Consider the following 12,765-nt stretch of genomic DNA (forward strand, 5'->3'; position numbering starts at 1 on the left):
TTTTTTTTTTTTTTTTTTTAAGTCATGATTCCAACTAAATGTAAACTGTATTATAATGTGCTAAAATGTTACATTTTTCATATAATTAAACTATTTTTTTTCATCTAGCTTTTTGATAAAATATGGCCTCAAGTTTTGTCTTTAGTTTAATATTACTCAATGTTTATAACTTCTGTAATAAGTAAAGCCATAACTGCATCAGTAAATTCTTTAAACTGTTTTAACAGGTTAGGGTGCTAAAATGTAACTTGATGATTCCTGTTGGCAGTGATAAAATGCCTTGTATGTTATGGTTTGTTCTTTCAAACAACATAGTAAACTAGCCACGCCGCATAATCACGCCGCTCTTTTGATCAGTTTTAAGCACAGGGAAAAAAATTTAACATTTGAAAAATCCGTAATTTAATAAACCACCAAGAAAAGTAACCATGCAACAATGCACGCTACAAACCAACATACAATTGTCCATGACTAAAAACTGGAGGACCGTTGTTGCGCCTCCACCTCCCAGAGTGAGGGACATGGCTGGACGGCGCTCGGGCGTGGAGGGCGGAACGGGGGGTGAGGGGAAAGACGCTCATTCCGTCCCCTCCGTCCCGGCCCCCTCGCCATTCTAGTCTGCTGATTTCTTAGTCATCGTTCAGTACGCACTGCTTGCTCATGTGCCTGCCCCCAACTCCTCACCTGAGTCGCTTTCGTCTGTGTACAGTCCACATGCACCTCTGAGCCACGTTGACTTTTCATTGTTCCTTGCGTTTCAGGCTGCTTTTTTATATATAATCCACTAAGTCACCCGACCATGGTAGTAGCAAGGGGGGGGGGTGTACAAAGGGCTGGGACGTAATCCGTGCGAGCGTATGACCCGCACTTACTGGGAATTCCTCGTTCGTGGGGAACAATCGTAAGCCCCGGTCTCCATCACGAATGGGGTTCAATGGCTTACCCGTGCCTGTCAGTGCCAGGTAGACACGTTGATCCATTCTGTGTAGCGCGCATGTAGTACCAGACATCCAAGGTCATCACAGACCTGTTAATGCTCAATCTCACGTGGCTGAAAGCCACTTGTCCCTCTCAGAAGTTGGACGCCGACCGCTCTGGGGTCGCGTAACTATTTAGCAGTAGGGAGGCTAATTCGTTTTCGGAATTAACCAGACAAATCGCTCCACCAACTAAGAACGGCCATGCACCACCACCCACAGAATCAAGAAAGAGCTATCAATCTGTCAATCCTGTCCGTGTCTGGGCCGGGTAAGGTTTCCCGTGTTGAGTCAAATTAAGCGAAATTTGTGTGTGTTGAGTTGTTGCGTCTGGGCACATGAGCAGGCACTGTGAATGCCTCGAGAGCATGGGTGGACATGTGCCGGGGAATAATGAGTATCTGTATATCGTCTTAAATATAGAAAGAATGTGATGTGGTGTTTGGTGAATTGTTGAAGTATGTGTGTTAGCAGTTGTGATGGTTTTACACTCCAGTACATTGCGGTGAACGCTGGTGACAGTCAGGCGGACGGGCGTTCTCGTCCCATGGTCTTAGAGTTGGTGGACGTGTCTCTATCGGTTTGAGTTGTTGGGCGTTGCTCTTTCATTCGTATCCCATGGTCGGACGACTTGGTGGATTATATATAGAAATGAAACCGAAAAGAATAATGAAAAGTCAACGTGGTTCAGTGGTGCATGTGTTCTGTAGCAGAGACGAAAGCGAGTTGGTGAGTTGTTGCGTCTGGGCACATGAGCAGGCACTGTGAATGCCTTGAGAGTGTGGGTGAACGCGTGCCGGGGAATAATAAGTATCTATAGATCTTCTTAAATATAGAAAGCGTCTGATGCGGTGTTAGAGTTGGTGGGTGGGGCTTTGTGCGTTGACGGACGTGGCTATTTCTTGCGTATCCCATGGTTGTCTTCCGGCAGTGTGCATGCCTCGAGAGACAGGGTGGTGGTGTTTGGTGAGTTGTTGCAGGTTGTGAGTTAAAAGCTGCGATGGTTTTACATTCCAGTACATTGCGGTGAATGCTGGTAACAGTCAGGCGGGCGGGCAGGTGTTCTCGTCGTGTCGTGCGTATCGTATGGTTGTCGTGCTTGCCCTGTCGGCTTAATGAATTATATATCTATATATATCTATATATATATATCTATATATCTATATATATATATATCTATATATATCTATATATATATCTATATTTAAGCCTAATTACAAATAAAGAAATCCGAGTCAGTGGTACCATAAATTGAGAAGTCAAAGTTGCATGTTGTGTACTGACTTCATAGCCCTGATCCTATCACTGTTGCTGTAGTCACTATAGTGGTTCGAGGACTCTATAGTGATTAAGTTGCTGTGGTAGATGAAATCTGGCCAGAGTTGTTGAAAACATTGGATGGTGTTCGGATAGTGTAGTTTAGGCATCTGTTTAGAGTTGGTGCAGTTGCTGGAGTGTGTCTGAGTATGATAACACGGTGTACAAGTGTTTTGTCGATTTTTGGAAAAAAATATGACCATATTCCATGGCATTTGTTGTGGGAGTGCTACAAGAATATGGGGTAACAGGGCCACTGTTGCGTGCTATTTGTTCCCTATTAAAGCTCTGTGAGAGCTGTGTCCAAATAGGTGCCATTAAGTAAACTTGTTTACTGTGGGTGTTTAAAACCAAAGCCATTTCTGATCACCACTCCTGTTTGTGGTTTGCATTGACTGTATGTCATGATGCTGCCTAGGATGTGATGGTGTGCAGTTGGGAAGGCTAGGGATAGCCTTGTTGCTTTATGCAGATGGTGATATCCTCTTTGCCTCTTCTGACACTAACCTTCAGCAGGCTTTTGAGCAATTTTCTGCCTAGTATGAAGTGGTAGTGGTGCAGATCCTCATTCTTATGTTTGAGGTCATGCTTCTGTCAGAGTGGATTGTTCTCGCCAGCAGCTTTAACTTGGGAAGGAGTTCTGTCTAAAAATCATTCATCTTATTCTTTATCCATCAAACGGGTGAGAGGAAGCTAAAAATGTATACGTTTTCTTTGTTCTAATATGATGTTGAACTCTCAAATTTTAAGTAATGCAGGGAGTTTCTATGTTGTACCCTTTATAAAAGTTTGGGTTTTTCCATTTGAGTGTAAGAAGGACAGTAAGATGTATAGACCATGTTATTACAAAGTAGGGGTCCTTAAGCAGTGGTGTATATGCCTAAGAGGGCACATTTTAAAGTAGTTGAGGGAAGGCATGGTTTCTAACGTACTTTTTGAAACTGAAGCCACTCCATTTCTGTTACTTGCGTCTGTTTGGCAGTATTACATGTTTCTAGTAAGTAAGAAAGCCCCAGGTAGGTTAACTAAAATGTTCTGTATCCATCACAAATTCCAGTTGGCATACACGAGTGCTTAAATCACTAAAATGATAGCACTAAGAATGAACCTTCCAGTTAGTTTGCTCAAAAGTTAAATCAGTCCGTTATTTTTTTTTTTAAAACCTCTTTCCTTTACAAGCAAGATAATTAATAAATCTATAGCTGTCCAAAAGATCGTTTAGGGAAATCTGAAAATGAATTTTAAAATGTCTTGTAATCTGTAAATCTAATTCATTTAAGTTGTATCTATTTCTAGATATATTGAATACATTTTAATATATCTCATATACAGTGCATCCGGAAAGTATTCACAGCGCATCACTTTTTCCACATTTTGTTATGTTACAGCCTTATTCCAAAATGGATTAAATTCATTTTTTTCTTCAGAATTCTACACACAACACCCCATAATAACAATGTGAAAAAAGTTTACTTGAGATTTTTGCAAATTTATTAAAAATAAAAAAATTGAGAAAGCACATGTACTTAAGTATTCACAGCCTTTGGCATGAAGCTTAAAATTGAGCTCCGGTGCATCCTGTTTCCCCTGATCATCCTTGAGATGTTTCTGCAGCTTAATTAGAGTCCACCTGTGGTAATTTCAGTTGATTGGACATGATTTGGAAAAGCACATACCTGTCTATGTAAGGTCCTACAGTTGACCGTTCATGTCAGAGCACAAACCAAGCATGAAGTCAAAGGTATTGTCTGTAGACATCCGAGACAGGATTGTCTCGAGGCACAAATCTGGGGAAGGTTACAGAGAAAAACTGCTGCTTTGAAGGTCCCAATGAGCACAGTGGCTTCCATCATCCGTAAGTGGAAGAAGTTCGAAACCACCAGGACTCTTCCTGGAGCTGGCCGGCCATATAAACTGAACGATCGGCGGAGAAGGGCCTTAGTCAGGGAGGTGACCAAGAACCTGATGGTCACTCTGTCAGAGCTCCAGAGGTCCTCTGTGGAGAGAGGAGAACATTCCAGAAGGACAACCATCTCCGCAGAAATCCACCAATCAGGCCTGTATGGTACAGTGGCCAGACGGAAGCAACTCCTTGGTAAAAGGCACATGGCAGCCCGCCTGTAGTTTGCCAAAAGGTACCTGAAGGACTCTCGAACCATGAGAAAGAAAATCCTCTGGTCTGATGAGATAAAGATTGAACTCTTTGGTGTGAATGCTAGGCGTCACGTTTGGAGGAAACCAGGCGCCGCTCATCACTAGGCCAATACCATCCCTACAGTGAAGCATGGTGGTGGCAGCATCATGCTGTGGGGATGTTTTTCAGCGGCAGGGACTGGGAGACTAGTCAGGATAAAGGGAAAGATGACTGCAGCAATGTACAGAGACATCCTGGATAAAAACCTGGTCCAGAGTGCTCTTGACCTCAGACTGTGGCGATGGTTCATCTTTCAGCAGGACAACGACCCTAAGCACACAGCCAAGATATCAAAGGAGTGGCTTCAGGACAACTCTGTGAATGTCCTTGAGTGGCCCAGCCAGAGCCCAGACTTGAATCCGATTGAACATCTCTGGAGAGATCTTAAAATGGCTGTGCACCGACGCTTCCCATCCAACCTGATGGAGCTTGAGAGGTGCTGCAAAGAGGAATGGGCAAAACTGGCCAAGGATAGGTGTGCCAAGCTTGTGGCATTATATTCAATAAGACTTGAGGCTGTAATTGCTGCCAGAGGTGCATCGACAAAGTATTGAGCAAAGGCTGTGAGTACTTATGTACATGGGATTTCTCATTTTTTTTATTTTTAATAAATTTGCAAAAACCTCATGTAAACTTTTTTTCACGTTGTCATTATGGGGTGTTGTGTGTAGAATTCTGAGGAAAAAAATGAATTTAATCCATTTTGGAATAAAGCTATAACATAACAAAATGTTGAAAAATTGAGGCGCTCTGAATACTTTCCGGTTGCACTGTATACTAAATGAAAAGTAGAAACAACAAGCAAGGTACAGTAGCACAAAGATGAGAAAAAATTATGCCTTCATGTGCTTTTGGTAAATCAAGAAGGGCACAGAATTTAATGGGACACATCTTCATAACGCTGCATTCCATGTCTTTTTTGATTTATGTGTGCAGAGAGCCCACATTTTGAGCAGAGATGTATCCATGCATCACTGTTAAACAACAGTTTGAGTCTTAACCTATTCCTTTGCAGATATACTGTGAGAAAAAGTAACTATGAATGAGAAGGAATTAAACCAAGAACATAGTTGAAATGTGTTTCTATAGCACCCAGAATATTTAAGCTACGTTGGAATATATATTTTAAGCAGTTGAATGTTAGTTTATTTTTGGCATATTTGAAGATTAATGCAAATTTAAACTTATTAAAGAAATGTGTGAGCAGGAAAGAACATCTAATAGGGATAGCATCTACAATATGGAAAGTAACGAGACCCAGCCAATTGAGGTGGAACTTGAACGTAAGCTGCTAAGTACAGAGATGAGAATGATTAGGTGAATATATTGAGCATTGCAGTATAAGAGGAATTTGAATGCAGTTTTAAGAGAAAGAAGAGATGTGGAGATGATCGCTGGTGTTCTGAGGAGGAATTAATTATTGTGGTTTGTGCATACGGAACAAAAGGGAGAGGATGATCAGGTGAAAGCATGGATTTTAAAAGTGCTGAGTTTTCTTTTTCCCCTTCCCTGTCTTCATTGTGCATGCTGTTAATTTCCCAATTAACAGAACACGTATGTGATGAGGTAAAATTGAGACTGGAGGGCTCTGAAAGAGATTGGAGAAAACTGAAATTGTTGTGCTGTTCCTCAAGTCAGTTTCTTATGATACGTTCTTTTTGATATGGCTTGTTCTCTTGCTGGAAGAATCGTATTGCAAAAAGGATTGGCTGTGGCCTAAACAGATGCATATGTTTGCAACAGAAATTGAGATCTGTCACACCAAGCAATCCTTTACATCTGTTAAGTATGAAAATGTGCTATTCAAATAAACATTGTCTAGTTCAGAGTGCTTTACTTTGGAATGCAGTTTGACATAAAGTAGAAATTATAAAATCACATGGAAAAATACAGCAATTTATATAAAAACAGTAAGTCTTTAAACTGTGAATAAAGCATAAGTCAACTAATTATTTTAAGTGTAATGTTATTTTAATTTGGCTCCATAATTTTTGTTACCTTACATTTAATTACATGTTTTATTTCAAAATAGCTTTATTTTTAAGATCTGTTTTTATTTAACAATGGGACTTTTCTGAGTAACACATTTCTGAATGGCAATTTGAATGCCCGTACTGTTTATTTCAGCATGCCTCTTTTCATAATAGTTTTGTCATTAAAGACCAATCGGCTGAACTTATTCAGATTAAACATTTCCTATTGATTGGCTTTTACTGGTGGTAGGTGATAGGCTACTAAAGATCTTTTTAGTGCTACTTTCATTCAAACATGCAAAAACATTAAGGCAGAGCTGCAATAGCTTTGCAGACAAATTCTCCATATATTTCAACATACAATAACTGGACTGAGCAATATTCTTGCTTATTAAATGATAAAACTGTACTTTAAATGCCTCATAACATACAGTTCCCTGCTGTTATGAACCACAGGGAATGTCCTCAGTGCATGTTTGTTTTACAAGCGTCTAGTCTTCTTTTGCTCCCACTCCTTATCATAAGACTGGAACGTGTTCTTTTTGGCCAATGCACTATTTCTCCTTATGGCTAAACTCTATTAACCAAGTCCACTCCAAAGCTCCTGCATGGGGGTCTCTCTCTCAACGTCCATAAAGGAACTCCTCTAGACGTTCAGTTGGAATTTCTACGAACAGGCATTCATCATTCATGCATGCCTGTGTGATAAACCTTCTGTGCAAACATGGTGCTCTGTCAGAACTAACTTACACATCGTTTTGGGTGCCGCTTCTATTCTATGCATTTTCGATATATTATTGAGCCTATTCAGGTTTTCTCTTGTCATTGTCATACTATATTATTTGGAACCACTGCTATATCAACAGGCTGCCACTCCTTCCCATTGGAAGTGACAGCAGAAATTGGGAGCTTTAGAAACCAATTTGAAGTATTTAGTCATTTTTATTAGATTGCCCCGAAGACCTATATAAATATCTGGTTAGGGGTTGACCGACTTGGCCTAGGACAGGTCACCAGATTGTAACAGAAAGTGTCTCTCCTGAGGTTTATTTTCTCCAGAAATGCTGATGACTGGAATTTGGTTTTTCACTCCACTGTTGTCAGCAGGCCATGTTTCAATGTGTATTGTGTTCATGGACTTGTATTGTCATGATTTGTTTGTTAATCAAGTTTAAGTTGTTCTGCTTTACTGTAGGTTAAGTCTGACATATGTGATCATGTATATAACTGACACCTAAGACAGAAGTTTTTCTCTCCAATTTTCTTGCTTTTTAGTCATTCTGGTGTTTGTTCAGACCAAAGTGTGTGTGTACATTTTATTTACTTATCTACATATTTAAGGAGCTTCTGTAAAAGAGCCACATTTCCCCCTGGGGGTCAAATAAAGTTCCAGCTATGAAGAAATGTATTTTATACATATTTCTGTTATTGCATCATAGCTCTAAACTTGTGTAAACTCTGATTGTACACTGAACAGCACTATACAAAAATTGAATTATAGTTGAGGTCACACCCAATATAAGAAACCTTGGTACCCAGACAAGCATATATTCATCATCATCATCATGGTTTAGTTTGTACTGCTATTTCTTGTAGCAGAGGAGCAGAGTGTATAGCACTATTGACTTTCAACCAAATGTGACTGTTTGTTTAAAGCTGTATTTTGCAGCAAAATGCCCTAAATCCTTTTTTTTGGCAGTTCTTGACAATAACAAATGTGGTGGCTGCTACATGGCACCTGCTTTCAATTCTTAACTTTGGGAGGTAGATTAGTTACACCCTTTCTAGATAGTGTAAGACTTAATTCCAAAAATGGTATTTTCAGAATCTGGGAGGTCTACAACATCGAATGAATCTTGACTTTGAATCTTTGGATGATTACAATACTTTCCCTGTACTTTGTATACGAGAAAGTAAAAAAATCATTTCTTTAGGTATAAATGGCATAAAAGAATAAAGTTTGTTTGTATGCATCCAGGAATTTCAGATCCCTTTGTAGCCCTAAGCATTTGTTGCTGGCCTGAAATGTTTGTTTACTAACTCGGGGTTGTAGGGAAATGGTAGTAAAGTATGCTGCCATGAACGCATCAAAGCTTTTTGTTAACCTGTTTTAAAGGAAGCTGTAAATATGTTTTGACTTGCCTTCAAGTCTGTTAATTGAAAAAATATTGAATAAATTACATAATTATCAACTTTATAGCCTTGATACTAGTCCTTTTATCTCTTAATGTGAAGTGGTGAATCTGTCATTAGGACTGTATTTGTGCTTTGAGTGTCATGAGATTCAAGATCAAAATTTGTTTTGTATGTGCTCAGTGAAAAGTGCTGTCTGCAGTTGGGCTAGTATATTTTGAAATTTGAAAGTGGAACATTGCATCGACTGGCATTGCTATGGTGTGTGTGTGTGTGGTGTGTTTTTTTTTTTTTTTTTTTTTTTTTTTTAAACATGGGTATTGAAGTTAATGGCACATCTAACAAGTTGTTTTTTCACCTCCTCGCTTAAGGCCCTTCCACGGTAAATGACTTTTCCACCAATTTTCAGTCGCAGACTTAATTTACATAATCGTAGTGTGTCTGTGGGCTGTTGCAGCATGCTCCGACATCCCAATTTACTTGGTCCACCTAGTTGTTCTTGCCCCGTTTTAAGCTGCAGTGGGTGGGATCAGTATGCATGAGAACTGTAAACCAGCGAGTGTTCACCAGGAAGTACTTTGCATAAAATGCAGTGATGGAAAAATAACAGATGCGGGTGTTGTAGACCTTGCAAACAGAGGCCCATCTGTCTTCTGTATGAGCCATCACAGAATGGAAGGTGGCAAAAAAGAGAGTCAAGGTTGTGGCTAAACTTGCCGTACCTATTAACTGCGCTTTGGGACTTGCTCTGCCATGCAGTACAACATTGGCTGTCATAAAAGGGGGTAAACTTGCAATGTTTTAGAAATGTGAATTTGTGCTTGAATCGTGTCAGAGTCCCCTAGTTTGACATGCCCTGCTTTATTATGCTCTGGCAACAAGATCAGCAGCTACAGTTTCCACATTTGACAACCTCTTCAAGTAGAAGTTGTCAGCTGACATCAACTTTACATGAACCCAGGCAAACTTTCTTAATAAGAGCATAATAAATTACAGCTAATAATGAAGTAACAATAACCAAATAAAACAAAACAAAAATTATAAAGCCTCTAAAAGTGTGTTTACTTGGAGGAATATTATCATTTGAATTTCTTTACTGTCGTGCTTCTGTTAGCCTAGAAATGCCATTGTTCATATTTGCTGGTGTCATTATAAATTGGTGTTGCATGGCATTAGTAAATTTTTTTTTCTTCACTGCTCTACCAACATACATCTTTATCTGTGGAGACAAAAGCTTGATTATAGCCCGGTTCTACGTCAGCTGTGACCTTGACATTGCTGAAACTGTTAAAAGCCATTGAGTCACAATATTAGGGTATCTTGTTGGCAGCATTGTAAGCAATCCATTGCTTGATAGAAATAGATTGGTTTAAATTGAGTAAAGAATCATTTTCCAGAAGAAATACAGCCTTACGATTTCCTGCAGTTGTGTGTGTTAATCATATGCTTTGTGGCAAAATTGGCAATAAAGTAATTTAACAGTTACATTTTTTTTTTTTTTTTTTCTTTCAGGTTCTCTTTTGCTGGAGTCCAAAATCAATCCAAATACTGCATACCAGAAACAGCAGGTAAATTCTTTTGTGTGCAAGGTTGTCTACACATAACTGACTTGTGATTTTGTTATTTAAAAAAAAAAAAAAATTATAGACACAACTTATGGTAAAATTTTGTTTTTTAAAATCAATAAATGAAAAGTTATTTATATAGTATATTTGTGCAAAAATAGTTCAAGGTTCAAGGTTCTTTATTTGCCATTTGTGCATAACGCCAACAGTCAAGGCACATATTGTTTTATTTTTGTGTAATGGTGAGTTGAGCAATGCAGTACAGTTTAGACTGGATAATATTATTGCCTGTGTCATATTTCGGTTTAGCATATGCTTCCCTGTGTGTTTGAGGGAGGCCTCCTCATAATAAACTGGCATTCTTCTCACATTTACCTGCTGCTGTTGAACAGGCTTAGTTGCACAATGACCTGTAATTAATGGCCATGTGTAGAGCTGAATTGGTTTTATTCTCATTTCTTATGTTTCAAAATTCAGTGCTATTAATTTCTTAATGTACTTACTTTTCCCAATGCTTATGGTTCTGTTCTGTCTAATCAAGGTCCCTCCCTCCAAAACATATTGCAAAGGAATACTTAAATGTACTTTATGCCATAAGTGTGCTTGGTTGCAATGTAAAGTTGGTAGAAACAATTTGAATCTAGAGTATGGTGTTTTCATTTACTGTATCTGTCTTAGTTTCATAAATTACAAACTTGATTAATTAGGTTCCTGATCAGATTTCTGTACCACTGAATGTAGTTCAATTTAAAAAAAACAGCCATAGACGAAACACATACCCTTCCCCAAATTTGCACATATTTGGGAAATTTTATAGTTGCAGGTTTATGTGTACACCATTGGGACATAGCAGAAGGACTAGAAAACAAACAAAAAAAAAAAACTTCAGATGCAGTATTTGCAGATACCTCATGTGGTACCCAAGCTGCAGCCCTGGCTTTTAAAGTTTGCTTCTTGATTCATTTAACAAAAACAAAATTCTCATCCCATGTATAGTTAAATTTAGAATATTTTTTGTCCGTGCAGTTTCAGTTCATGTGGTTTACTTTGCTTCGAGCAGTGAGTTGGTGCATTTGCAGTTTTATGCTTTGTTGAGGCAAGCTTCCATTGCATCCTGTAAATGTATGTTATCCCCTTTCTCCCCCCCCAAGGACACACTAATAGTTTGGTCTGAAGCAGAAAACTATGATCTGGCTCTGAGCTTCCAAGAGAAAGCAGGCTGTGATGAAATATGGGAGAAAATATGCCAGGTGAGTTGCATAATGCAGCAAATAAGTATATAGAACACTTAAATGAATAAATGTGGATAATTTGAAATGCACAATAAAATCACATGTATAATTTTTGTAGTTACTGTTGTGTTGTGGTTTTTTTTTTTTTTTTTTTTGTCCCTCCTCTCTCACCCCACCCCCAAAATGCGTAGTAAATGATCTTGGGCAGAACACAGCTAAAGGTTTATAGAAATTTAAACAGGAGAAGTTGATACTGTATGTATGTGTGTGTGTGTGTGTGTATGAAATATGCTGTAGATTCTCAGTTTCTTGTAGAATTACATAATTTCAGAACTGGAGATGCATTCATAGAAGTTTGCACTTGATATAATGTCAGAATAGTATGGTATTCTGGATATCCTTCCATTCATGGAAGAAAATATATACAAGGGTAACTTCCCCCTTTACTGGGAGGTCATAGTCAAGGAGTAGATAATTTTCTCAGGCTTTAATTATGTTCATGACCAGTTTACTCTCCCGTTATCCAGTTGCCCCCAAATCTATTCCCTCCACTCTCTGAAGTCCTGAGTGTCCTTTTGGAGTGAGACCCAGACATCATTTGACGTTACCTCCAGACACATTGTAATTCACCTCTTTGGCCATGTTCCATCTCACCCATTCATCTCCTGTCTTTCACTCCATAAGTCCATCTTAGTATCTTTCTCCTCAACACCAAGTGTATCTTTTAACTCCAAATTAATTTTCCCCTCATTCTGTGACACTCTGCATATCCATCTGATCTTTCTTTTGTTCTACTTTATCAGACATTTCTCTCCCCTTGAGCATACCACTCCTCACTCAACTTTCATAACCTTTACCATACTCTTGAATATTCATAAACTTTTTGTTTGGGCCGAACTACACTTTATTTCATATAAACTGAGTTGTCCTCATGTATTTGATTACTCCTAGTCAACCTTGTTTTCAGTTAGTTCGGGTAATCGTTGTTCTACGGTGTGTACATTAAATGTTAGTCCCTGTTTTGAGAAAGATTCCACTCAATTACCAGGGATTGATGTTCAGTGATTGTGGTGATGCATTTCATTGAGCCTTTCACAGGCAGTGGAAGAAATGTCACACTGACATTTTCACATCACTTTCCATGGCATATAAGTTGCTTGCCAAAAATACCAGCCAGCTCCATATTTACTGTAAACAAAATTAGACTGGAGCTGCCTCACCACTCTGAAAGGCAACAAAAGAAATGGTCAGCAAAGTAGACATCGGTAAATTACGGAGGAAATGTTGTTGTTTGAGAGGATGTACACACACTACTTTTTTTTAAAAAGTACCATTGTTGTTTGGGAGGAGCTACTCACAATAGACTCCAAAAAA

General features: G+C 38.8%; 1 protein-coding gene across 2 annotated transcripts in view; it reads left to right on the top strand.

Moving 5' to 3' along the window:
* The window catches only part of smek1 (SMEK homolog 1, suppressor of mek1 (Dictyostelium)), a 74,191-nt gene that overhangs the window by 9,040 nt on the left and 52,386 nt on the right, over positions 1-12,765 (top strand). For both annotated transcript variants that reach the window (XM_028821831.2, XM_028821832.2), the window contains exons 2-3: positions 10,107-10,162; positions 11,311-11,409. In XM_028821831.2, coding sequence (XP_028677664.1) covers positions 10,107-10,162; positions 11,311-11,409 — 155 coding nt within the window. The remainder of the gene's footprint in view (positions 1-10,106; positions 10,163-11,310; positions 11,410-12,765) is intronic.

Source organism: Erpetoichthys calabaricus, chromosome 16 (genome assembly GCF_900747795.2).
Source record: "Erpetoichthys calabaricus chromosome 16, fErpCal1.3, whole genome shotgun sequence".
Classification (NCBI taxonomy): Eukaryota; Metazoa; Chordata; class Cladistia; order Polypteriformes; family Polypteridae; genus Erpetoichthys; species Erpetoichthys calabaricus.